The following is a 27042-nucleotide window of genomic DNA, read 5'->3' as shown; positions in this document are numbered from 1 at the left end:
TTTTGAACCCATAGAAATGATGCCAGCACTGGGGAAGCTTCAAGATCAATTATGCAAAAAGGGCATTCTATGAAATACCAATAAAGGTATTTGGGGAGTGGTCAGTTGAAACCTTGAATGGGCTTCAGCTCATGTGTGTGGTCAAATGTACATCAGTGATTCTCAACAGGAGGCAGTTTTGACCTCCCAGGGGACATTTGTCAGTGTCTAGAGACAATTTTGTTCATTGCAACTGGGGCTGCTATTGCATCTGGTGAGTCAAGGCCAGGGATGCTGCTGAAACATCCTGAAATGCACAGTACAGTCCTCAACGACTAAGAACTATCCAGTCCAAAATGCAATAGTGTCGAGGTTGAGAAACCCTGGTAAACATTAAGGCTGAGTATTTCATGGTAGAAAAAATGTTAAAGAACCTCTCATCCAGCTCTCTCCTGTTGTAAAGAACATAAGGTCCAGACCAAAGTCTGTGTTGACAGCTCAGCATAATCAGCAAATAACCCGATATTCCTTCTAATGGGACAATAAAACCTGTCTTATATGCAGAAGGCAGCAGGCTATCAGCTCCCTAACAGTCTATTAGTGTAGCAAATAGAGATTAGAACTACAAATGTTCTATGCATGGGTTGTTGGATTTAGGTATTAGGGAGTGGTATTGCCATTTATATACATGTAAATATTAGAAATCATTCATTCATCTGAAAGTTTAGTCCACAAATATATATTTCAGGCTCTTTATTGTGCTGATGCAAGTAACACGATGATCAACAAAGATGACACTTTCCTATGATAGTTTGCAGTCGGCTAAGAGAGATGGACAACAGCAATTTTAATATAGTGTAATCAATGCTGAGATGGGAGAGCCGATGGGAGCACAGAGGAGGGGCATCCAACCTGGTCTTCTAGTCAGGGAAAGTTTTTTCAGAGGAAATGGCATCTGAGCTGAGCTCTAAAGGGAGAGGAGAAGTCAGAAACTCTAAAAGCCGAGCCCCAGCATAGCATGCTTAGTTTGCTAAGCACAGCCAGTGCATTGAAAACCCAGCTAAATGTTCTAAGCCTGAAGTAGTCAGTATTTGCACTGGCTGGTGGTTTCTTGTGGGCCCACACATCACATTGCATGTGGAAATAGTTAATAAATGGCATGTGACTACTTTCAGATTTTTACACATGGCAGGTACATTGTATATCAGGACACTCAACTTTAAGCTTACAGACTGAGAAAGGTGTGTGTGCATGTAGAAGGTAAGCCAGCCTTTCTCAGCTCTCAGGGCTCTCTTCTTCTGAAACATCAAGGCCTCTACTGCCAAGGCAGGGCTGGGGCGTTACGGGGAGAGCTCCTTTCCCAAGGCACGGCATTCACAGGCTGGCTTACCCAGCCATTCTCAGCAACATTACTTCCTGCCACCCAAGAACTCCCTCACCTTGTTTCGTCAAACACCTGGCCTTACAATCAGAAGCCAGAGTGAGCAGGTAAATAATAAGAATCAAGACGTCAAACCTGAGGCAAGTTCAGTCTTAAGGATGAACTGTTCTCTCCCCATAACCCACAGGTAACACTTTTCCACGTCCTCCTGTCTCAAGGGCTTCATAACCTCTCACTCTGCACCCCCAACCTCTCTAACCACCTTGACTCCACCTGCAGGTCAGAAAGCTGTGGATAGACTTGCATATGGTATCAAGTTCCAATAAAACAAATGAACCCAAGGTACAATTTTTTTTCTTCCATCTACAAAGAGACGCACTACGTGATATGGCTCTTTCTCTGTGCCTATAGCTGACAGAGATATATGGTTGGGAGGAGAAGGTATTTTTTATTTTTATTTATTTATTTATAAGTTTTATTAAAGTTCACCTATTACCCACAGGCCTTGGGCTCCCTATAGAGAAAGAAATATCACAATTGAAGCGGCTGGTTTCCAAGGTGCCAAATTAAAATAGATGAAGAGGTAAGGAGGAGAAAAAAATAAAAACATTAAGACTTCCTTACTCCCAAGTGCCTGTGCCTTCTATTATATTGCACACAGGAAATTGACTCCCAACATAATTAGACTAGGTCTACTAGGCAAAAAAAAAAAAAATCCTCAAATTATTCAGAGCCCCAGAGCTATTCTTTTGCAATCACTCAAGTAACTGAGAAAAGAGCCAACTTTTTAATATAAATTTACCAGCATCTACACTTTCCAAGCAATTCCCAACAGCCCTGCCCAAGAATACAGAGTCATGAGCTGAGTTGGCAACCAAACGCAAGAATCCTACTTCCCACCCACTGTCATAACCTTTTCTTCCATAGGACTTGTGCACTCGAACCTGGAGTTTATTCCAACAGTCCTTGATGGCTGCTGGTCCTGTTAGAAGGAACTAGAGTACCCCAGGTCTGAGATACACAGCATACTTCCTTTACAGTCAATGTCTTGGTGACATTATGTACGGGCACGCACACATGAAGAGAGATATTAACTCTCCCTTCGCAGCCCTGTGCTTGGAACAGCCATAATATTCTCCATCTCACCCCAAAGATCCCGGAATGGCTCTGTTGCCTTCCAGGTTGAAAATGAGCCCTGGAGACAGAAGAATATCTTTCACTGAACTAAGAGGGGAAAGAAATAACCGCTTTTCAAAAGAGGTGCTTACTGGATTTCAGCAATGCTGCCAGAACTTCAGTGGCTGCCCTGGGGAAAAAGAAAGAAAAGTGAAAAAGTCAATGTTCAGTGGTCTTTTTGTCAGCCCATGGATCCCGTAGCCGGCTTGCTCATTGCTGCCACCTAACTGCTCCGTTATTAACCAGGTAGCAGGCATTCTATTGATTCTACCACTGGCCATTAAAGAGGCATCAATGTAGACATTGCACTGAGTGAAGTGTCCGTCTTGCAAACAGGTCTCAGGAGTCCCTTCTATTGCTGAAAATTTTTTCCCCTCCCCCTCTTGCTCCCACCTTCCACCAACTTCCTACACTGTGCTCCTTGTTTTTCTGTTGCTCATACTGGGCAGAGCTCTTGTCAGTGTCCTGATTTATACCTGGAAACGCTGGAGACTCTGGAGGATGGAATGGGAGGATGTGAGACCCTGAGGCTGAGTGCAACGGTGCAGTGCAAACTTGAAACACTCACGCCCCTGGAGACACACTGGACAGCGTTCACACGTTGCAAAGCGAGGTTGGTTCCTTAGGGTGAAAAATGATTGTCACCTTTTTTCTTCCAAATTCATTGTTTTCTGTCATGGAGGAATTTCACAGCCTTTGTAGCAATGGGAGGCATATATGAATGAAAATGCCTTTGGCCCATGTCTTAGTGACCTTCAGTCTGTTCCCTGAGCCTGGGAAGGTCACACAAAGACCCACTCACTGGGCAGAGGAAATCTTCAAGACATTGAGGACACTATGGTGTGATTCTAGGACAGAGAGTTCTTTTTGCTTTTTTTTTTTTTTAAGTATAGAAGTATTCTGCACAGCCCTAGTAACTTATCCTTAAAGCCTGTTAAACAACAATCTGTTCCCAGCATCCTTCTGAGGCCAAAGAGGCTGGATCACCCTTCCAAGATTACATAGACGTGTGAGCAGAGCTGGGACCCCAAACCCAGGAATCTCACATCCCACCTCTGTTTCCTCTCCATCTATTGTTCTCCAGAATCTCGCTCACACTTGCCCTGCCCTGGCCTCCGCCCAGTTGATGAGAGACGATCTCTTTGTGATATATTATCTAGTATTGGGCAATAGAGCCAGCAGTAAAAAAGAATAATAATAATAAATGAATGAATACAAATAAAATAGAAACTAGGCACCTGAGACATCATCATTTCCCATAACCTATAAGGGAGTTCTACAATAGCAGTGGCCTGAAACTCACAGGCCCCAATGCAAACCCACGGCTGGGAGACCCCCAGCTCAGTGGGACCAACAAAACTGCAAGGCAGAAGGGAGGGCGTGGGCCAGCCCTGTGGCTTAGCAGTTAAGTGCGCGCGCTCCGCTACTGGCAGCCCGGGTTTGGATCCCGGGCGCGCACCGATACACCGCTTGTCCGGCCATGGTGAGGCCGTGTCCCACATACAGCAACTAGAAGGATGTGCAACTATGACATACAACTATCTGCTGGGGCTTTGGGGAAAATAAAGGAGGAGGATTGGCAATAGATGTTAGCTCAGAGCCGGTCTTCCTCAGCAAAAAGAGGATTAGCATGGATGTTAGCTCAGGGCTGATCTTCCTCACAAAAAAAAAAAAAAAGAAGAAGGGAGGGCTGGTTTCCACTGATAGACTACTTCATTTATCCTTCCCAACCACGGTTTCCTCTAACCAACTTTCCGCTTCTTCAGCCCCACTCTTTTATACCCCGCATAGTTGGGCAACAGTGAATTTAAGAAGGAACACACGGAAGGTGTTGCTGGGAGTCCAAGCTAGTGCGGAAAATCTAGGAGTTACAGTGCACAGGGACTGGCTTAGGCTGGCGCAAAATGAAAATCAGCATTTTTGGGAAAAGCAGAGAAGCCACATTAAGTTCATCAAAGGGGATTAGCAGAGAAGAAGGAAACCATGGTAGCATGAACAGAAAGAATGAGGATGTACCAAGCAGAGTGCCTAGCTCCGTCCTAGATCACAGGCCAGGTCTATAAGGGCAACCCTGCATTTCTGGTTTGCATGGCACTTTTGCATTGGGGATATCACCAATGAGGGAATGATCCATTAGATAATAGGTTTATGAGGGTAGACTAGTGGTGGGGAGAGACAGGCAGCAGGCAGACCAGTTAGGAAGATTTGAAGTGACAAGGGTCCCAACCAAAAGAGTGGTGTGGAGGAAGAAGGGAGAGAGATGGTGAAAGGGAGGCTTAGAGACACGTTACTCAAAGGCTGGGTCTCCCACCAGTGGATTTGCATTTCCTGGGAGATAAATAGAAATGCAGACTCTCAAGGCCCTCCTCTGGCCTGCTGAATCAGAACCTTTATTCTAACAGATGATTCATATGCACAGTAATGTTGGAGAATAATTGGTTTAGAGGACAGCATCAATATGGCTTGATTACTCTTTGCTGTTGAGAGGAAGATCAAGGTGACTCCCAGATCTCAACCCTCTAGAAAGCACCTAATAACATGATAACATAACAAACACTAATCCAAACTGCGACATTATATGGCATAAAACACATAGTGTCATATTAGTCAAAGAGGTAAGGTTAATTCCTGAATAACCTGAAAATATTTATTTCTTTACAGCTCCTAATTGGGGGATCAATGTGCAGTCAGGAGAGGGCACATTTATGACAATGATGGACATAAGGTTTGAGGTCATAGCCCAGTATTCTAAAGAGTTCAGATTCAATTCCCTAGGAAATAAGAAGTCATTCAAGTTTTTTGATCAAGGGGGTATGGCGGCAAGGATGGAAAAGTGAAGGAAGGTTGTGGGCAAAGAATTAACAAGATTTGATGACGGGCTAGTTATGAAAGACAAAGGAATGGGAAGAGTCAACGATAGCCTAAAATTTCTAGCCAAGGTAAACAGGAGAAGAAGAAAGCCGTTAATTGACTAAGGAGGAAAATTGAGGTGTCTAGAGAGGAAGATTATTTTGATTTGGGACATGCTGAGCTCAAGATGATGGGGACAAAGCCACATGGAACTATTGAGAATGCTGCAGGAAGCATAGATATAGAATTCTGGAGAGCATCCCAAGTTGTGGATATATATTTACGAATCACTGCAGTAGCAATGATAGTTGTAGCCACGGGAATAGGTGATATCTGTGAGGAAATTCCATTAAAAGCAAAATAGATGGCTGGCCCAGGAAAGCATCTGGGAATGAACACCAGTGGGAAGGAACACCTAAAGGACTTAGAGAACGTGCAGTCAAGGAAGTAGGAGAGACCTGGGGGGCTTCAGTTTTGATACTGCAAGTCATTCGATTTTCTAGGCACAGTTTTTTTCCAACTGCAAATTGTGACCCAATAGTGGATTGTAAAATCAATTTAATAGGTATTGACTAGCTTTGTTAATGAAATTGAATAAATGGGAATGGAGTAGACTATATCAGAGTCATCTCATCTAGAAAGGTTAGCAGTGATCTGAGAACCTTTTATTTCAAGGCACATACACACATATGTGTGTCTACTGGGAAGGTGATGTAAATGTTTTCCTTAAAAAGAAAAAAGCTTGTGGGGCCGGCCCCGTGGCATAGTGGTTAAGTTCGCGCGCTCCACTGCTCGCAGCCCGGGTTCGGATCCCGGGCACGCACCGACGCACCGCTTGTCAGGCCATGCTGTGGCGGCGTCCTGTATAAAGTGGAGGAAGATGGGCACGGATGTTAGGCCAGGGCCAGTCTTCTTCAGCAAAAAGAGGAGGATTGGCACGGATGTTAGCTCAGGGCTGATCTTCCTCACAAAAATAAAAAAAATAGAGAAAAGAAAAGAAAAAAAAAAAGCTTGTAAAGATGTTGTTTAAGGTGTAGCGTCCATATAAGATATGAACAAGAACAAACATCTGGAATCAACTAATGAGCAAACAGAAAGCATTGGATCTCCCACACGGTGCTGGGATCCAGGCACCGGGCCACTCATGTGAATGTCACCAAGAAGCTTGTGCTCTGCTCCTCTCCTGCTCCCCAGTTTATAACACTAAGAATGTAAAACCCATCAGAACTGAGGCAACTACTTTGTCAACCTCTGGTCAAACCTACAAAAAGCAAAAATTTATACAGCTAAAGTTTAAACGAGTAAGACAATATTCAGTTAATTCCACTCCAAGAAACCAAGTCCACTGCATTGAGTGAGTGAACTAGGACCCCAAACTTAGTGCCTTTGGGGTGCTAGGCTGCTCCCTGCTGGACATGAACCTCTAGCAGCTGTAGTTCTGGTAGTTCCATTGATTCAATAGAAGAAGACTTTTTGAAAGGGCACTGTTTTCTTAAAGTTTAAACCCATACCATCATCCCACATTGTTTGAGCTTCCTAGTGGGACGTCTATGTAGGATTGAAAGTAGAAATGCCTCTTCCATTGACTTTCCCTGAGGTTACATCACTGAATGGGTCATTTAATAAATTTTTAAAGAACATCCTGCTTCCAGAGAGCTACAACAACATCCAAAGGCAAAGCAGAACAGCCTCCATCCTATCCATTTTCACAATGTGGTGAGATAACTCAGTTAAGATTCTAGAGGTCACAGGTCACTTCTACTCTCCTCCTCAAAAAAAGCTAAGCTTAAACCATTGGCAAATTTATAAATATTGTCTTGTCAAGAATTTAGCAAAAAGGCACAGAGCTGCAACAATTCAATTTACTTCTTCAAGTAGAAATAAATTTTAAGAGCTTTTATAATAGTCTTTAATAATTATCACCATTGTCTGGGGAGCCCCAGAAATGCGAAGCACTGTGCTAAGTGTCCCACATACATGATTATACATCACATTTCATCTTCACAGGAATACTGGAGGGTGAAATTATTAGTCCTGTTTTACAAATGGTAATGATGAAGTCCACAAAGTGTAAGTAACCGACCCAAGTTCCAGTAGCTAGCAACAGGCAGCATTGAGATACAAGTCTACGTCTGTCTGACTCTAGATCTAGTGCTCTTAAATTCTTCTCTCTACTCTTAACATAGTTCTAGAAAGAATCTAAAATATCTCTCAGTGCAATTTCTTTATCATTCAAATAAGGATTGTACAGTTCAAGAGGTTATGTGACTGGTACAAGATCATAGGATCAATATGTCACAGAGCCAATGAAACAAACAGCTTCTCCAGCTTGAGTCCAGTCCAGCTTGACTCAGAGTCCTATATAGAACAGTTTAGCTGAAGCTTGAGAGGATTTGATGTTCAGAGGTAGTCATGGAGACAAGGAGAGAGGACTCAATTGGTAGCAAGCCACAGAGGTCTTTGAATGCCAGGGCTGAGTTACCAAATTAGGAATTAGAGGGCTTGGGTTTGAAGCTTGGAGCTGCCACTTTTGTGATCTTAGGTTCTAGGTTTACTTAATCCCTCCGAAGCTCACAGTTCCTTGTCTGTAAAGTGGATACAATAAGATCTAACTGTAAGGGACAGTGTACAGAGTGAGGTAAAGAAAAATTAAATGAAATTAAAAGTCTACCATAGTCCCTGAAATATAACATTAACTTGAATGGCATCATTGGTAGAACCAGTACTGAGTGAGAAAGTGAGGGCTCATCTCCGTATATGTATTTGCAGATGGTGAGCCTACAGGATTGTCACTTGCCCGTCAGGAGAGGTCCCTGGAGAAAAATGGATTCCTATTCCCAGGTACATGACCAAACTACCTCTTAGAAGTCAAATATTCTGTAGCCCAGATGGCCTAAATATAGCAATTGCCATCTATATTAGCTATGTAATAAATTACTACAAATTCAGCAGCTTAAAATATTTATTATCTCACAGTGCCTGTGGGGTAGGAACCCTATGGCTTAGCTAGATTCTCTGCTTATGGCCTTACAAGGCTGCAACCCAGGTAAGCCAGGGCTGAGTCTTCATCTGAAGGCTCGGCTGGGGAAGAGTCTGCTTCCCAACTCAAACAGGCTGTTGGCAGAATCCATTTCCTTGCAGCAGTAGGGCTGAGGACCCTGGCTTCTTTCTGTCTACCGGCTAAAGACCACTCACAGCACCTAGGGGCTACCTGCAGTTCCTAGATGCCACCCACTGTTTCTTGCAGTGTGGGCTTCCACAATATGACTGCTTAGTTGATCAAGAAGGAGAGTTTCTATAGCAAATATGTATAAAAGACAAAGTCTTATATAACATACCATAATCATGGGGGGAACATGCCTTCATTTTTGCCATAGAATAAGTCCCAGCCCTTGCCCACACTCAAGGGGAAGAGATTACACAAAGGCATGAATACCAAGAGATGAGGATCATGGGGGGGCCACCTTAGAGTCTGTAAACCACCCAAAGATTCTCGAAATTTTTAGCATTCAGATACCAGGATCCTCATATTCTGCTTGCCAAGACATGATACTCTCCAGGCTTCCCCTTCCTAGAAAATGGAACTGCCACTTTCCCAGAGACTGAGCATGCATCTTTCTCATCTAGTTGCCTTTGCCATCTAGATCACACCACATACTCAAACACCCCCATTTTAACTTCTAGAGTGCTCTTAATTTGTCCATTCCTTTTGTTTTCTGCTGTTTTCACCCTAGTTCAGGCACAAGGGGGTCTGGTACTTCACTGAGAAATGTAATTTCTAGAGTTATTGGTCCTTGGTTGAAATTTACATTTTAATTTCCCGTATAATAAATGCATATGAGCTGCATAATTATTTTAGATATATTGGAAAATACAGTTAAGCATAAAAAATGGAATAAATTAAAACCACCCAAATCTCTCTCACCTAACTACTGCAATAGCTCCAGAACTCATCCATCCATATTCACTTTAGGTCCCCTTCAAATTGTTCCTCAGGCTGCAACTAGAGTGATCTTCTCAAGAAGAACATCTGATTAGGGCCCCTCACATGGCTACCTCCACACCCACTCTTGCTCTTGGATAAAAATCCAAATCTGAAACATGATCCAGAAGGCTCTACCAAGGCTGCCTGCTGCCACTCTCTGCAGCCTTGTCTCATACCACTCTCTCATACTGTCTCTACTTCTGCCCCTCTGGCCTTTGGCCAAGCCCTGAAACATGTTCCTGTCACTTGTCCTTTGTCGTTGCTAATGCCACAGCCTAAAATGCTCTCAGCCCTCCCCTCCTCCTTCACCTGAGCACACACCTTACCCTTCACATCCTAACTTAGGTGTCACTTCCTCAGGAATGACTTCCTTGACCTTTAGTCTAGGTCCAGGTCCTTTATTGGTGTGTTCATCCTTTTTTTCCCCTTTTCTCATTGCTCAATTCAAATTGTAATTATTCACTTAGTTATGGGATTATTTTATTAATGTCTGTCTCCTCTTCTAGTCTGCAAATTCCAGAAAACAGGAAATATTTCATTTTGCATTATTCTACCCCACCATTTAATAGTATTTTAATACAAGACACCATCAGATATTTGTTGAACCTTTTCCAAAAATCAGGCTCTGGTCAAGAGTTTTATGTATGTTATTCATTCATTCAACAAGTATTCATTGAGTGCCTACTATGTGCTGGGAGAAACTGATAAACCAAAGATTCTTGCACTCCAAAGGATTAGGGTAAAGGAAATAGTTAATAGACAATAATTATTTTTGAGTAATACATTAAATTGGTATCCTAAAATGTGATAAATGCTATGGGAAAAAAGAAAAAGTAAGAACAGGGTAAAGACATCAGATGTGCAAGGATGGGTTGCAAGTTTTAAAAGGGTGGCTAGAGTAGGCCACATGGAGAAGGCAACATCTGAACAAAGATGTGATGGAGGGAAGGGAGTTGCCATATGAATATGAGGAGGAAGCGTGTGCAGACATTCTATGATGACAACAGGCCTGATCTGTTCAAGGAACAGCAAGTTGGACAGGGCTGCTGGAGCCAAAGGATGAGAAGAGAGGAGTAGGAGTGAGGTGAGGAGTAACAGGGCACCGTTTGTGGAGGGCCTGGAAAGCACCATAAAGGCTTTCGCTTCACTCCAAAGGAAGGATTTTGAGCACTGATCTAACATGTTCTAAGAAGATTTCTCTGGCTACTCTACTCTTTAAAAAGAAAAAGGACTCTAGGGAAGCAATAGTAGAAACCAGAGACAAACCAGAGTGGAAACTTGTAGAAAGCTATGTGGAAAAAACCAAATACAGCAGCAAATAAAAAGGATTATATACGATGGTCAAGTGGGATTTACCCCAGGAATGCAGGGTTAATTTAATATCTGAAAATCAACCAAAGTAATAATCCACCATAATAACACAATAAAGGATAAAAACCACATCATTCATCTCAATAGACCCAGAAACAGAGTTTGATAAAATCCATCCCACTTTCACGATAAAAACAATCAGCACACTAGGAATAGAAGAGAGCTTCCTCCAACTGATAAAGGGATCTACTTAAAACCCACAGCTAACATGATACTTAGTGGAGAAAGACTGAATGCTTTCCCCTTACCATCAGGAACAAGATAAGGATGTCCATTCTCACCACCTCCGTTCAACACTGTACTGGAAGTTCTAGCCAGGGCATTTAGGAATGAATGAATGAATAAATAAATAAATGACACACAGATTGGAAAAGCAGGAGAAAAACTATTTCTATTTATTGATGGCTTGGTCTTGTATATAGAAAGTCTCAAAGAATCCACTTAAAAACTATCAGAACCAATAAACAAGTTCTGCAATGTGGCCGTGATAAAAGATCAATATACAAAAATCAATTATATTTCTGTTTACTAGCAATGAATAGTTCAAAATGAAATTTAAAATAGCAATCTCACTTACAATGGTAGCAAAAAGAATAAAACTCCTAGTTAAAAATTTAACAAAATATACCTAAGGCTTTTACACTGAAAACTAGAAAACGTTGTTGAAAAAAATTAAAGATCTAAACGAATAGAAATCACCTAAATGTCAGTTGCCACCTAACTAACGCTGTAGCCCCAGAACTAATGCATCCGTATCCACTCTAAGTCCCCTTCAAACAGTTGTTTAGGATACAACTGGAGTGATCTTTTCAAGAAGAATATGGATACGTTTTGAATTTAGAGCTAACAGGATTTTTTGACAGCTTGCTATGAGAAGTAACATCAGCTCACTTATTTCTCATAAGAATCCGCGCTTTACAGATGAAGGGACAAATCAAGGTAAACGAACCTGCCTGAAGTAACTTTAGAAAGTGGCAGAGCTGGAACCTGGCCTCGAGTCTGTCTGACCCCACCGTCTGGGCACCTCCCCCCTGCCGCCAGCAGGAAGTGGAGCACTGGGGCCAGCAAGTTCTTCAGGGAGTTTTCAGAAAGAAGGAAGAAGGTGGCCCTAGAATTTAACCCTCTCTAGAGTTTTGGGATGCAGGGGTGTAGCAGCAGAAACAGAAAGTGGAAAAAAAAAGAGGTTATCTAAATAACAGGTGGATAACGCAGGAGGACTTTTATGAAGGCTAGAACGCATTGCCTGCAGAGCACAGGCGCTCAGAATGCCATCTGATTCAGGCCCGGCCTCTTGCCTGGCTGGAGAGGGAATACATAGCAGGATGAATAAAAGTGTACACACACACACACACACACAAGGCCGGGTTACCGCGGAAAATAGATGACAAATGGATCTTGCTAATCACCATTTTCAAGGGAAAAAGAAGAAAACAGAAATGGAAACTGAGATGGCTCCTGCATGGTGAAAGAAAAAAATAACATGAACATATGGCGCAAAGGTCGAATCAGATCCTGTGCCCAGCATGGAACTTGTCCACTTTTCTCTGGAAAGAAAAAAAAAAAGAAGAAGAAGAAACACCCCCCTCCTCCCAACTCTATCCAGATGCTGTCAAAGACAGCTTGTGGGAGTCGTCATGAATCACGGAATCGAGGGAAATTTTTATAAGAGAAATTGAAACCTAGACCTGAGACTGGTTTGGCTGGTAAAACTCAGCAGGGATTGTGAGAGAGGGTGCTCCTGCCCGAGCCAGGGAACCAGGAGCACAGCTCTGCAACCAATGCTGGGAGGACCACACCCCACCTCGTCTGTCAGAAGCAGCAACTCTGCAAAGGGAAAATGGGTTTGAAGTACTTCCAAATCCACGGGCAACAGCATCAGGACCAAGGGCTCAGACAAAAGCTTTTGAGAATCCCCAAGACCAGGATGGGAAAGGCTAATGTCTGGGAGGGCAGTGGGAAGCAGAGTGGGGATTCCAATCAGCTCTCACAAACAGGGGAGTCTCCTTCCATATAGGGGTGTGACTCTTGAGTTAGCACTTAAAGCACTTGGGTTTCCTTAAATTATTCATGAAGTACAATATACATGGATGTGTGACTGTAATCCTATATTGTAATATGTATATGTAAATGTATAATGAGTATACTAGATAATTATGCATATATATGCAAAATAAAATGTTACAGAATGTTTGCTGTATTATCGTAGGAGAATAGTTGCTGTATCACACATTTAGTTGAATTCTTATAAGTTAAATGCTATGTATGATACAATCCTCTCTGGAAATATCTGGAAGCACAAAAGAAAAGGTGTGGTACCCTATCTCATTGTATAGCACAGAGCAGGCATCCAATGGATACTTGCTGACTCAATGAATGAACAAAAATATATCTGATTTTGCTCCAGTTAAACAGCAGAGTAAAGATAGGCCTGATCATTATTCGGCCTGTTTGGCTGAGGTATAACACGGCCCCATACTTGGTACTGAGGCTGAGAGCCCCCAGCACTAATGCAACCAGCACTTCAAAAGGCTGTCGTTCACAAGAAGACAAATAGTGCATGATTCGTCCCACTTCTGTGAGCTACCTAGAATAGGCAAATTCATAAAGACGTAGGTAGATTAGAGGTAACCACCAGCTGAAGAGAACGCGAATGGAGAGTTATTGCTTAATGGTTACAGAGTTTTGTTTAGGGCAATAAAAAAGTTTTAGAAATAGATGGTGGTGATGGTTGCACATCACTGGGAATGTAATTAATGCCACTGGATTGTGCACTTAAAAATGGGTAAAACGGTAAATTTTATGTTTTGGGTATTTTACTACAAATAAAGTTGTCGTTGGAGCTGATGATGAGTCATCTCTTCAAAACACACTTAGGTCTTTTAGGAAAGAAGGGTAAAGAGAGTGGCAGAGTCCTGCAAAGTGCCCCCTCACTTGGCAGGACATGGGAATAGCACCAGGAAAGTTCATCACCAACCACCCAGACCCGTGATCCTCAAACTGGAGCGTGCATCAGAATCCCCGGAAGGGCTGGTCAAAACACAGCCCCCCACACACACACACACACACAAAGTTTCTGACTCAGGAGGTGAGGGTTGGGGCCTCAGAAATTGCCCTTCTGACAACGTCTCAGGTTTTGCTGCTGGTCTACAAATCACTCTTACAAAACACAGACCTAGGCAGTAAGTGCTCAGTAGACTTGGCTGAGGAACTTTCTCAGTAAGAAGTGAGGGAAGCGGGGCCGACCCCGTGGCTTAGCAGTTAAGTGCACGCGCTCCAGTACTGGCGGCCTGGGTTTGGATCCCGGGCGCACACCGACACACCGCTTGTCCAGCCATGCTGAGGCGGCATCCCACATACAGCAACTAGAAGGATGTGCAACTATGACAGACAACTATCTATTGGGTCTTTGGGGAGACAAAGGGAAAAAAAGGAGGAGGATTGGCAATAGATGTTAGCTCAGGGCTGGTCTTCCTCAGCAAAAAGAGGAGGATTGGCATGGGTGTTAGCTCAGGGCTGATCTTCCTCACCAAAAAAAAAAAAAAAAAAAAGAAGTGAGGGAAACACTCTTGAGCCTTTTCTTTCAGGCCAAATGCTCAGGACCCTCAAAGATGCCTCGCAACAGTGCCATGATGGCTGGACCTCCAAGCAAAGATTTCATACACATTCCTCTTTCTTAACTAAAATTAAGGGCTATCACCTAACAAGAGACCCATGAGATTTCAGAGACTCTCCAAACTAGAATCTAAGGTTCCAGACAGCAAAGGAAGTTATTAATTTGTGTCCATTTCAAAGCCTCACAGTGACTTGGTGCTCATTCCTTGATTGACAGGACTTATGCCTATGATTCCCAGCATCTGCAGAGTATTTATCTCTTTTAGAAATCAGTGTCTTCATTAAAACTCAGATGATAGGGGAGACTTGAGAAAAGATGCCAATCCCACTTCTTTAAAGGATTGGATTTATTACCAATAAAATCCAACATTGGTCATAATTTCACAGAGAATCCCAGACATAATGCTACTTGAAATTCCCCTCAACACATCACAGTCTTGCATTTCTCCACAGGTTTGAACAAGCAGTTCTCTCGTTCTCTAGAAAGCCTTCCCTCCTTTGTCTTTTTCCATCTAGCAAACTCCTACCCATCTTACAACACCCAGCTCAAACTTCAGCTCCCCCATTACCTGAGTTCCAGCCTCTGTAAAGTTCTTCCTCTGAGTTCTCATCACATTTTCTACTTTCTCTTAGTACAGCATTTTCACGTAACATGGACATCATCTATTTATATATCTAACTCCACATTAGACTAGAAGCTCTTTGAGGACAGAAACTATATTACAATCTTTGAAGTCTGAGCACTTATCATAGCACTTGCTCCATAGTAATTTTTAAATATATGTTTGGTGGGTAAATAAATTAATAAGTGAATAGGTTGCCACATCTTCTGCTAAACTTAAATATACCTCAGTCTTAACCCCACACTACCACATAAAGTAAGTGTCACCAGGAAGAGTTGTTTTTCTTTTAAGAATACAAGAAGTGAGTTGGAATGGTGGGAAGAAGGGCAGGGGGCAAAGAAGGTGGTGAGTGGGTAAGGGAGTGTGGTGCTGGGCAGGTCACTCAGCTCCACTGAGAACTGGGCGTAGCATGTGGATTCATCTAGGTGGGTCAACAAGCTTGTAGTAAAGCTGCCAGAGCCACCAGTGGAGTCCACCTGCTTTTGCAGATTCCCTATAGAGACCTTGGCTATTTTCCCAGACCCCTCATCCACTATAAGTCTCATCTTTCATTCTTCATCACGAAGCGCCATGAAAAGGTTAGTGGCTTTCCTAGATTGCAAGGTGAAGAAATTTTTCTTCTGTTTACATAGTTTTGTTTCTTTTCTGCTTGGAATTACTGAATCATTCGTATCTATTGTATCCTAAGCAAGTCTTTGCAGATAGGATGGATGGATGGATGGATGGATGGATGGATGGATGGATGGAAGGAAGGAAAGAGAGGTAGCATGAGAGATATGGGCTTCTCATTCAAAGTAAACTGATAACATGAATTCACTTCCCTTCCTCCCAAAACTCCATTAATTTCACCGTGAAAATACAAAAACAAATAACTTCACAACAGTGGGGGTAATGGAAGGGGGAATTCATCAGCCAACCGAAAGTTTTAATACGTTTTTGGAAGACAAGATATAGAGGAAGTCCACTGACAAATGAAACAAAGTGGAGGAAGCCACAGCCCCGAAATAGCTGCGGTGGAGTAGAAAGGATGCTGAAGTACACGTAAGGGTCAATCTGTAATCAGAAACCCAGGAAGGCTGTGGGTCAAAATTCTATCCAACCATCCACCCTTATCTGAAACACCACAGTTTCTTATTCTTGAGTAATATACAAATACCTTGCAAAGGAAAACAATATTCCGACTGCCAGCTTGGGAAACAAGGACCTAAGAAGCTAGTCTTATGAAAATATTTTCAACTATAAATTATCACTTAAAAGACAAGCTTTTTGTATATATCTTAGGTAAGATAGTACATTGTGACTTTCAAGTGTAAGTACAATTTTTTTTAGTTGTGTCAAGATCTCAGACTTTTGAGAATATGTTGATACTTGATTGACAAACCGAGATATATACCATGAAGCATTTCCTGACTCTCATATCCAGGTGTGAGCTCCCCACTTTTGTATTCCCCTCAGCATCTTGGTGCCTTTTATAGTAACTATTAAATAGTAATTTATGCACTTGCCTCAGACCCCTTATGCAATCTTAATCCTCTCCAAGGAAAGGATGTACCCTGGTAACTCTCGCAACACCCAACACCAAGGCTTCACATGTGGTAGGTCTCTATGGATGTTATCTGAATCAAAATTTCCCACAACTTCCAAATGTGTAGGGTGGAGAGCAATTTTTCTAATATGATAGGCCAGCCTCTTTACTTGGGTTCTCAGTAACATGATAGGGGATAAAAACATTGGACTTTTGCTATTTTAAGGACCATAAAATGTTACCCCCACGTAACAGAAGGTTCTTCCCCGTTTTGAAAGTGAATTGGTAGTCAATGGAATCCACTGAGTATTCACAATGTGACAGGCTCTGTGCCAAGCCCTTACTTACTCGTTTCAAATTTTTTCATATCTGAGATTGTCCACGTTTTACTATGAAGAAACTGAGATTGGGGAGATTAACTATCTCTCTCAGAGCAGATATTTAAACCCAGATCTTGATTCCAATTATGGTGCCGATTCTACAGCACAACAATTTTCTTCTAAGAAATCAATTAAGAAAGAAAAATAGAGAAAAGGAAGAAGTAAGGAAATAGGGTCATATGAAAGTGCCCCTTCCTTTTGTTTCTAACATTGTCTGTATCAAAATTTTGTAATTGAGTTAAATTGATGGACTCGAATTGGCCTTCTTTGTCTGCCAGCACCTCTCCCTACATATGCCCAGGTCTATCTGTCTTGGTGTGAGTTGCCTATAAAGGCTCTTAGAAGAGAAGGAGCTTCTAACCCTTTTGGACCCATGCAGCCTACTGAAGTAACTGATAGGACAGTAGTTACTGAAGCTCCACGTAAACGATTTTGGAAAATGAAAAGGATGCCCAAGATTCGCAGGGTGGCCCAAGAGTTGGACATATTCTGTACTTTCAGATAGGAATCTTGATATTTTCAAATGCTGCACCTCTCCATTTCTCTTCCTTCTCCTCCCTCCAGCCATGAGGTTTCTTTGGTGGTACCAAATATACACCATGCGGTTGGAGACAAATACTACCTGCCACCACCCAATCCCTGGGCAAAGCTTTCTCGGTAAAGATGGACGACACGGACTGCATGTTTCGAGGGAAAGGATCTGTCAACCTGCTGAGTCACAGTGTTATGTGATAGCATCATCTTTGTGGACTGAAAGATTTCTAAAAGGCATTTTCCATTTAAGAAGGCTCTTACTCTGTGGTCAAATGTCTCAGATGTGGGCTGCAGGAGATTGTGCGCACTTGTTAGTCACATCCAAATTAAAAGACTAGAATAATAGTCAAATGACATCTTTAATCAACACCCTACCCAAGGTAGCCTTCCTGAATATAAGAGCACAAGAAACTCTTCCTTTACTTATAGGTGCGGAGCTGAGAAGAGAAGATTTGAAAAATGTCATAATATCCTACATAGAATTCCCCAATATCTTTCCTGGTCTCGGTTGACCCATAGATAAGTCGACAGTAGTTCTAGAACACCTATAGACTGGACTATGCCTATGTATTATTAAAATTATGTTAACAAAGTGAAGTGTGATGGTAATAATAGATATGCATTTTTGTCATATATAAGTATTTATACATACTATATGTGATTGATATATACTTTTGATTATTTGTAGTAGTATAATAATACTTATTATACCAATGTCATATGCCATGCACTTTTAATATATGAAAGTGTTTGGATAGGAGTTTGAATAAGAACACTATTTTTTTTTCCAGTTTAAATAATCCATGATTCTTTGAGGCAACATCATGATGGGAGCTAATGGAAAAATTGGTGGCTATTACTCTAGAAAAATAATATAATCAAGCTAAACAGTGCTATAAAATAAACACCTTTAAACAATGAAGCGTGGGGAATATCTCAGCCTCCAGTGTCTGAAATCTGGGTAATTTGTAAGTTACCATTGTCTAGAAAGACACCATAGATGACATAAATGAGGTGCTAAAGATTAAGTGGACTTGAGAAAGATATTTTTTCTCATAATTTTTTGAAATCAAGAGAGAAAGTTCATTAAAAAAAATTTAAGTCTCTGATCCATCACTTTAATGACTCTAGTTCTTTTTCTTTTGCCCTACTTATATGTGCTGTCACCCAAAATAAATCCAAGCCAAAATGAGGCTTTAAAAATGAAGAAATGAAAAATTAAATTGTTAGAGAAACCTTCCAAAACACGGCATCTGGACCCTCAAACAACTGAGTCAACTTGTATAACAATTAACAACATTTGTATAGGAATTGGATTCACAGAATAATCCTTCTGTTGGAAATCAATCCAATCCACAAGTGAAGGTCATCTTTTGTCTATGATAAACACAACAATATCTTGGCTCTTGCAAACAGGGCAATTGTGTAAAAGCCCAGGCATGTTAGAATCACCCATGTTTATTTTAACAAGTCCATTGATAGGATTAAAGGGGTTTAAAGCTTAATTGACCTTACTAGTATGGGTTTTCTCCATTTGCAAAGTGTTTGTTGATAAATAAAATTAGATTCAAATAACATCAATTATGAGAAATAATTTTCCTTGTAAACATTAGACAAATTTGAAAACTTTTCTAGGAAGGCCAGAATCTTTTATTTTGCCAAAATCCTATCTGTAAATTCATTAGTCAGATTTATTCTATTCATCCAAGATGGAATAAGTCAGCTGTTGAGTAATGTCACAATTTTCATAACAGTACAGTGTCATACATGAAAGAACAAAGTGCCTGGTCCTCTAAAGAATGGGAAGTCAGCATTTTTGATGCACAGGAGCCAGATAGTGACTGTCCAGCCCATGGTCATTCATTAGTGCCCTATGTCATCATGTCCTTTGGGTACCTCAGCCAACTACATTCTGCTATGGTCAAATGTTGTGAGCCTCAAGAAGTTAAATCTTCTTTAGAACAACAAACAACCTATAATTCTAGATCAGCAGGGCCAAATGTGTGTTGTGCTGAATACAAATCCCAGGAGATGTTCAGTGTTCAGATAAGTGTGGGAGCCACTTCACACAACCTCCTCCCATACTAAGATGGTTGAAGAAATTATGATACCTCTGTACCATATAGCTATGCAACCCCTTATAAGGAATGAGGTAGGGCTATATATTTTGTTGAGTGAAAATAAACAACTTGCATAACATTGAGTAAAATGTCAATGTTAAAAAATAGAAAGTAAATGACCAAAAAGTGTGTGTGTACAATGATATAAGGACCTATATATCCACACAAACATATGCATACATTTGGTAAGCACTAAAAAGGCTAGAAAAGTATGCTACAAACTGTTTTCAGCATCAATCTCCAGGGATGGAATAGGCATAGAGAAGGAACATTTCTGTATTATTTTAATTAAAATATCACATTGATGTGTGTATTAGTCAGCTCAGGCTGCCATAACAAAATACCATAGAGTGGGTAGCTTAAACAACAGAAATTTATTTTCTCACAGTTCTGGAGACTAGAAGTCCCAGATTAAGGTTTGAAGAGGTTGGTTTCTGCTGACAGCTCTCTTCCTGGCTTGCAGATGGCCACCTTCCTGCTATGTCCTCACAAGGCTTTTCCTGGGTATGTGCACTCTCTATCTCTGCCTCTTCCTCTTCTAATAAGGCTAACAGTCTTATCATATTAGAACCCCAAACACAGTCAGTCACATTAGGGTTAGGGCATCAACATATGAATTTGGGGAGGGACAAAATTCAGTCCATAGCAACGTATTTCTTTAATGGACATTATTAGCAGCCTGCTCTGCACTTACTTCCACATAACTCCTTCCAAACAGAACCTCAATTTTGTGCAGGTGTCTACTTATCCCACGTGTAGCCAGGTACATAAGAGAGGGCTCAACCGTTTTCCTTGCTGTGAATTAGTTTAGGAATAAAGCTAACACCCAATTCTAGCCAAAGACATGTGAGAGATAGTCTGTTGGGGGATTCTGGAACAAGTCTCTTCTTTTCTAAGAAAAAGCCCTAGGAAGAAATGGTCACTCCTCTTCTTAAGGATACTGTCATTCTAGATTTGAGGCCTGTACCTGCTGCAACCGTACTGCTACCAGTCTGAGTATAAAGCCAATGCTGAGTATGGCAGAGGCAAAGAGAGAAAAAACCTGAGCCCTTGATGCCATTACTGAGCCATGGGATCAACCATGCTACATCTGAACTTCTAGTTGCAGAAAGCAATAAAATTCTTTGTTGCTCAAATCATTATAAGTCAGAGTTTGTGCTATGTGTAGCCAAAGTCATCATAAAAGATACAGTTTCTGACAAATATTTAAAATAGATGATTTTAAAGACTTAAAATCACTGTCCTAGAAATTTACAACATATATTCGTGTATTAAAGACTCCGACAAGTCTACTATTTAAAAAAAAAAAAAAAACCCTATTTTATTTGAATCAGAACTTTCCAAATTTATTTGATAATGGGATCCTTTGATTTTCTCTTCAGTAAGCCCTATTATCCCCAACAAAAGAAGATAGTTGTTGAAAGACGCCCCCAGGGCGTAGCTGGGATAGACTTAGCCGTACAGGAAAATGACAAAGCCTGAGCTACAGAAAAAAGCAGCAAAAATTCCCTACAGAAGGAAATGCTTGAGGGACTTTTAAAATCTGGGATGTCCAATATCCTTTTTTTTTTCTTTGCTATGCTGCCCTGTGGTTTAAGTACCATCACAACCACCTTTGCCCGAAGTCTTTAGTGAAAACTTGCCATGCGGACATTTATTGGTGAATTCTAGGAGTAAAGGGATGCTGATTTCTCTCCAGATTTGGAGTCGAATTGCTCTTTAATCAGAAGGACATGGGATCCCAGCAAGACAGATGATTTTCAGAGCTTCAAGAAGCCACCCATGTATTACGATATTTTTAAAATTTTTCTAGGCATCATTTTAGTGGGGGAATTATGTTTGTGGACTTTTCATATGATGAATCTCATGAACTAAACAATGATAATTATGTACAAAGTGGAAATAAAACTACCAAATCCTATGAAAAACAGACAATGCAACATGACCTCACCTTCAGAGCAGTCACAGAGAAGAGTACATTTGTATATGTGGGTCTCATTTGGTCCAGGATGACCACAAGCAAATTCAACCAATCAGAATTCCAGAACACCCTACCCACATGCCCTTCACTGAGGTACCCTTCAAATACCAGTTATCATTACTGTGATTTTACAAGTATTTGTAGGATATTATGATTAACATCTATCTTTCCCTACTAATTTATAAAACCCATCAGGACAAAGATCATACCTATTTCTACTCATTATCCCATCCCCAGTGCCTACACAGTTCCCAGCGTATAGTAAGCTCTCAATAAATGCGTGATGAAAGAAAGAATCCATCAGTGAGCGAGACATTTAAAAACCCACATAGATCAATGGAAGAAGTGAATCACTCATGTTTAGTGACTATAATAAACAATAAAATTATCCCCATCATAAAATAATGTCTACAACTGGAAGAGAACATACCAAAGACAGTATATTTGTATCAGGTTCTGCAGAAAGACTTAACTGACAAATTATAGAAATATATCTTTCCCTATATATGTCTATAGTCTAAGATCTTGCTAGCTTGTTCCTTTCCTGCCTATTTTGATGGGGTTGTGATGAGAGTTAAATCATTATAGGGTAAAATTTCAGCCACTGGCACTCCCACTAGAACAGAAGGCTGTCTGTTCTGTGCCCGAGTACTGGCACATTTTCCCCTCATACAAACTATCCAACATGGGATCAGGAATTCATTGTATAATTCATCTGGTCTCTTGGGTTATCACCAAAGTTGTTATAGGTTAATTAGTTGTAAAACTAGTTAGCGCTTCAGGAAGTTAGGTCTTCCGGTACGCAGGGACATAGACACAGAGACCATCGATTTCTAGGATGCTCTACTTCTAAAACCATCATCATAGAAATCCAAAAGCACATTAAACTGAAAGAAATGCTATCATCTGGCAGGGCAAATGAGGAGCAGAAGGAAAAATGTGGGAGAAAGATCCCAAGACTACAGCCAAGTAGACACTGCACCATATTAGGTATGTACCACTCTTTCCTTTTTTGCAAATGCCGAAGCACAGACCCAGACAGTTTGAAAAATGAGTAGGATCATGGAAAACACTGAGGAAGATGATTAAGGGAGTGGAATAATTGATATATGAGGAGAGAGGTTTTTGAAAAATCTAATTTTGAAGCAACCCAGCCAAACGATGAGTTTGCTGAGAAAGTGCAGATGTACTTCTGGTTTGCACTTAGAAACAAACTCCAGAGCAGGTTAGGAACAAAATGAGTTGTTCCAAGAGGATGTGAGTAGGAGGGAAAGAAAGAAATAAAAAATGGGTAAATCAAGACCCAGTGTCAGGACGATGTGTTACTCTGTAAAAATCCTCCCCCATGCCCGGCAGTCTCATCTCCAGATAGAGGACTTGGAAGCAGACCCCAGTTACTCCCTACTATGCCCCTCCCTTGCTTGGCAGGCTGGCCAGAAGGGACTGTCATTTCTGATTAGTGTGACTGCTTAAAGCAAACAGCTTTTGTATTTATGATGGGGTATGGTCAGAATAAACATAGAAAATATTCCAAAATTAATAGGTTTTGAACAACCTTCAAAATCTGGCTAAAATGGTGACGTACACTTGAGAGAGTGTTTCAGGCATCATCCTTTACACAATGATCTTCTCACTGTGTTAAGAAACACAGTCCATTAATCTGATGTCCAACTACTTCTCCATGTTGTCAAGGGTTTCCAGCACCCTGAAGGGGAGACTCACAGAACCAGTCACTCTCTCTGTGCCTACATGCAAGTCTTGAGCACCTCAACTCAGCCATTAAGCAAAAGCTACTCAGAATGGAGAGGTGGCCCCATCTCAAGTGAGCTGTGGGGTCAAGATCAGGAAAAGCCATGAGGGACCAGAGCGACACCCTCAGTTTGCCCCCTTCTAATTTGAAAAAGTGGTTATATGGCTCTGTTGTATCATTCTGAACTCCAAGGAAATGAAAAAATCTTCACCTAAGAGACCACAAACTCCCATTTCTATGATCATATTCTTTGGCCTCCATTTCTGTGCTCACGCTCCATCAAGTCCACCAGTCGTTCATCTGGTCACTTCCTCTTTGTTGGAAAAGGAATGCTTTGGGGAAGCTGGGCAATAATAAGGGGCAAATTCACCTTCCGCTCAGTGACATCTCTAAGTAGAGCCAGGGAAAGTATTCCCATCAGGGGTGAAAAGGGTTCCCAAAGAGTCCTTAGACTCCCATCACAATAGATGGTGTGATCAAAATTAGAAATAAATCCAAGTGCTACTATTCCTGTGCTCAGAATTATTTATTTATCTTTCTAAACAATACTATATTAGGTTTATTTAAAATATTGTTTAGCTAAAGAAAATGTGAAAAAAATTAAGTGTAAAATAAAATCTGTTTTTCGTATCTATCAATCCAGCTTTCAATAGATAGAAAGATGGATGGAATGGATGGATGAACCAACAGATTTCTAAACAAGAAGATAGGTATATATGGATACATATACATACAGTATGAACACATAATATACACACTATTTTATAACCTACATCTGCATTCTTCACCTAATAATATACTTTCAGCATTTTCCTAAAATATGGTATATATATTTTATGTATACCATTACCTACTTCATCAATACTCTATGGTTCCAACTTTTAAGTTACTTGTAATCTTTTACTATTTGAAACAATGTTGTCTCAATATTAATTTATCTAGATCTCTGATCATTTCTTTAAGAGATATTCTAAAAGTGGAATATCTAGATCAAAGCAATTAAACACTTTATGGCTTTTAATTCACATTGACAGCTACTGTGCATGAACAGACCTGTTTAACCACACCCTCACCAAAACTCATGTTATCTTTTTTTAGAATGGTCCACGTGATAGACCAAATGTATGTGTATGTACACACTCATATGTTTGTACATATCATTATTGCTTTAATTTTAAAATTAGATTATATAAATTAAACTTACAAAATTTATATTTTATTATATATATGATCTCTTTAGAATATATTAATATATAATATATTTTATATATTTGTGTAAATATATAAAATGCTTTAATATATGTTTATAAATTATACCGTAAAGTATTTTATTATATATTTATAAATTATACATTTACAATATTTATATTTTATTATAAACTTAAAAAATTACCTTCCCAATATCGGTAGGTAATACTACCAATAAGACTTCCTAATATATATAATGTTAAAGGTAACACAGAAAAGTTCAGAGCAGATAGGCAAAGTGATCTTTAAAAGAGAAAATGGTTTCTAGCCCAACAAGATTTGAATGTAAATGGATTGAATGTATTAACAAATCTAGAATAAAGATTAGTCTCACTGTTATCAAAAAAAAAAGACGACTTCCAGGAACAAACATTAGAAAAATTCCCCTAGAAACACTGGGCAATGGTAAGGCTACCCCGAACCAAAGATGAGGTCCATTCATCCTGCAATAGATACATAGGTCTCTATTGCAGAGATGGCTACATCAGGTCTGATGTTTTACTATTTTATTACCACTTAGAATTAAATCCCTTTTTCCAATACTGTTTTCTAATGGATTATTTTTGGTAAATGAGAAAGCAATCAATATTCGTGTATTTATCTTATTACACAAAACATCACAAAACTTCTTATTAATCTTAATAGCTCATCCAGTGAACATGCATACTCTGAATTTTCCAGGCAGATAATAGTGTCATCTACAAATAATTATTTCTCTCCTCATTTCCAATAATTTTAACTCCCTCACTTATGACAGTATATGGGCTAGAATTTCATATGCAGTGTTCAATACCAGTGATAATAGCAGGAACTTATGTACAGGGTAAGTTTCTATGAGTAATCTCTGTGTGTTTGAAAAAAAGTGTAATTTCTGCTCTTTGAGCAGAAAATTATGTGTATATATATTTATATTAACCTTGTTCATTTTATTCTTTAAGTACTCTTAACTTCTTTTATTTTGTTTCTATTTGATCTATTGCATTTAAGAGAGGTTTGTTGAAGTCACCATATTCTTCTGGTAGGTCTATTTGTTTTAGCCTTACATATTTTGCAGCTGTGTTGTAGGGTGCAAAAAATTAATGACTATTATATCTTCTTAGTGTATTCTTATTTTCAACATAAGTTATTCCTTTGCCCTTTTAATACTTTTTGCCTTGACTTTTATTTTGTCTGATATTAACACCACACCATCTATTTTTTATTTTTAACTTTGTTGAGATATCTTTGACATAAAAATTGTACATATTTAAGATGTACAGCTTGATGTTTTGACATATGTATACACTGTGAGAAAGATCCTGAAAAGATCACCACAGTCAAGATAAATAACCTATCCATCACCTCTACCATTGTATATGCGTGTGTGTGTATGTGTGTTGAAAAGATTTAAGATCTATCGTCTTAGCAAATTTCAAATATACAATACAGTATTGTTAATTATCATCACCATGCTGTACATTAAACCTCAAAAGCTCATTCATCATGCATAACTGAAACTTTGTACCATTTGACCAACATCTCCTCTCTTTCCTCTCCCCCGCCCCATGCCCCTGGCAACCACCATTCTGCTCTCTGCTTCTTTGAGCTCCACTTTTTTGGATTCCACATATAAGTGAGATCACGCAGTATTTACCTCTCTGTCTGGCTTATTTCACTTAGTATAATGTCCTCCAGTTTCATCCATTTTGTGGCAAACGACAGGATATTCTTCCTTTTTAAGGCTGAATAATATTCCATTATGTATATATACCACATTTTCTTTGTCCATTTGTCCATCAGTGGACATTTAAGTTATTTCCATATCTTGACTATTGTGAGTAATGCTTCAATGAACATGGGAGTGCAGATATTTCTTTGGAATGCTGATTTTGTTTCCTTTGGCTCTAGACCCAGAAGTTCAATTGATGGGTCATATTGTAGTTCTATTTTTCATTTTTTGAAGAATCTCCATACTGTTTTCCATAATGGCTATACCAGTTTACATTCCCACCAACAGTGTACAAGAGTTTCTCTTTTTTCCACATCCTTGCCAACACTTGTTATCTTTTGTCTTTTTGATAATATCCATTCTAAAAGATATGAGGTGATATCTCATTATGGTTTTGCTTTGCATTTCCCTGATGATTAGTGATGCTGAGCACCTCTTCACCAAGCTGTTGGCAATTTAGGGTCAACTGATCTTCGACAAGGGTGCCAAGAATACACAAAGGGGAAAGGGAAGTCTCTTCAATAAATGGTGTTGGGAAAACTGGATATCCACATGCAGAAGAATGAAACTGGGCCCTTATCTCACACCATATACAAAAATTGACTTAAAATGGATTACTGACTTAAATGTAAGATCTAAAACTGTGAAACTAGTAGAAGAAAACACAGAGAAAAAGCATCTTGACATTGGTCTTGGCAACAATTTTTTGGTCATGACACCAAAAGCATAGGCAGCAGAAGCAAAAACAGACAAATGGGATTGCCTCAAACTAAAAAGCTTCCACACAACAAAGGAAACAATCAACAGAGTGAAAAGGTA

At 40.1% G+C, this 27042-nt stretch overlaps 1 protein-coding gene across 1 annotated transcript in view; it reads right to left on the bottom strand.

Annotated features, from left to right (window-relative positions):
* AGBL1 (AGBL carboxypeptidase 1) overlaps positions 1-27042 on the bottom strand; it is a 360791-nt gene that overhangs the window by 291599 nt on the left and 42150 nt on the right. The window contains exon 5 of the mRNA XM_058540551.1: positions 2629-2666. Coding sequence (XP_058396534.1) covers positions 2629-2666 — 38 coding nt within the window. The remainder of the gene's footprint in view (positions 1-2628; positions 2667-27042) is intronic.

The sequence above is a fragment of the Diceros bicornis genome, chromosome 5 (assembly GCF_020826845.1).
Source record: "Diceros bicornis minor isolate mBicDic1 chromosome 5, mDicBic1.mat.cur, whole genome shotgun sequence".
Taxonomy (NCBI): Eukaryota; Metazoa; Chordata; class Mammalia; order Perissodactyla; family Rhinocerotidae; genus Diceros; species Diceros bicornis.
The sequence above is the reverse complement of the archived record's forward strand: the minus strand, read 5'-3'. Positions and strand labels throughout refer to the sequence as shown.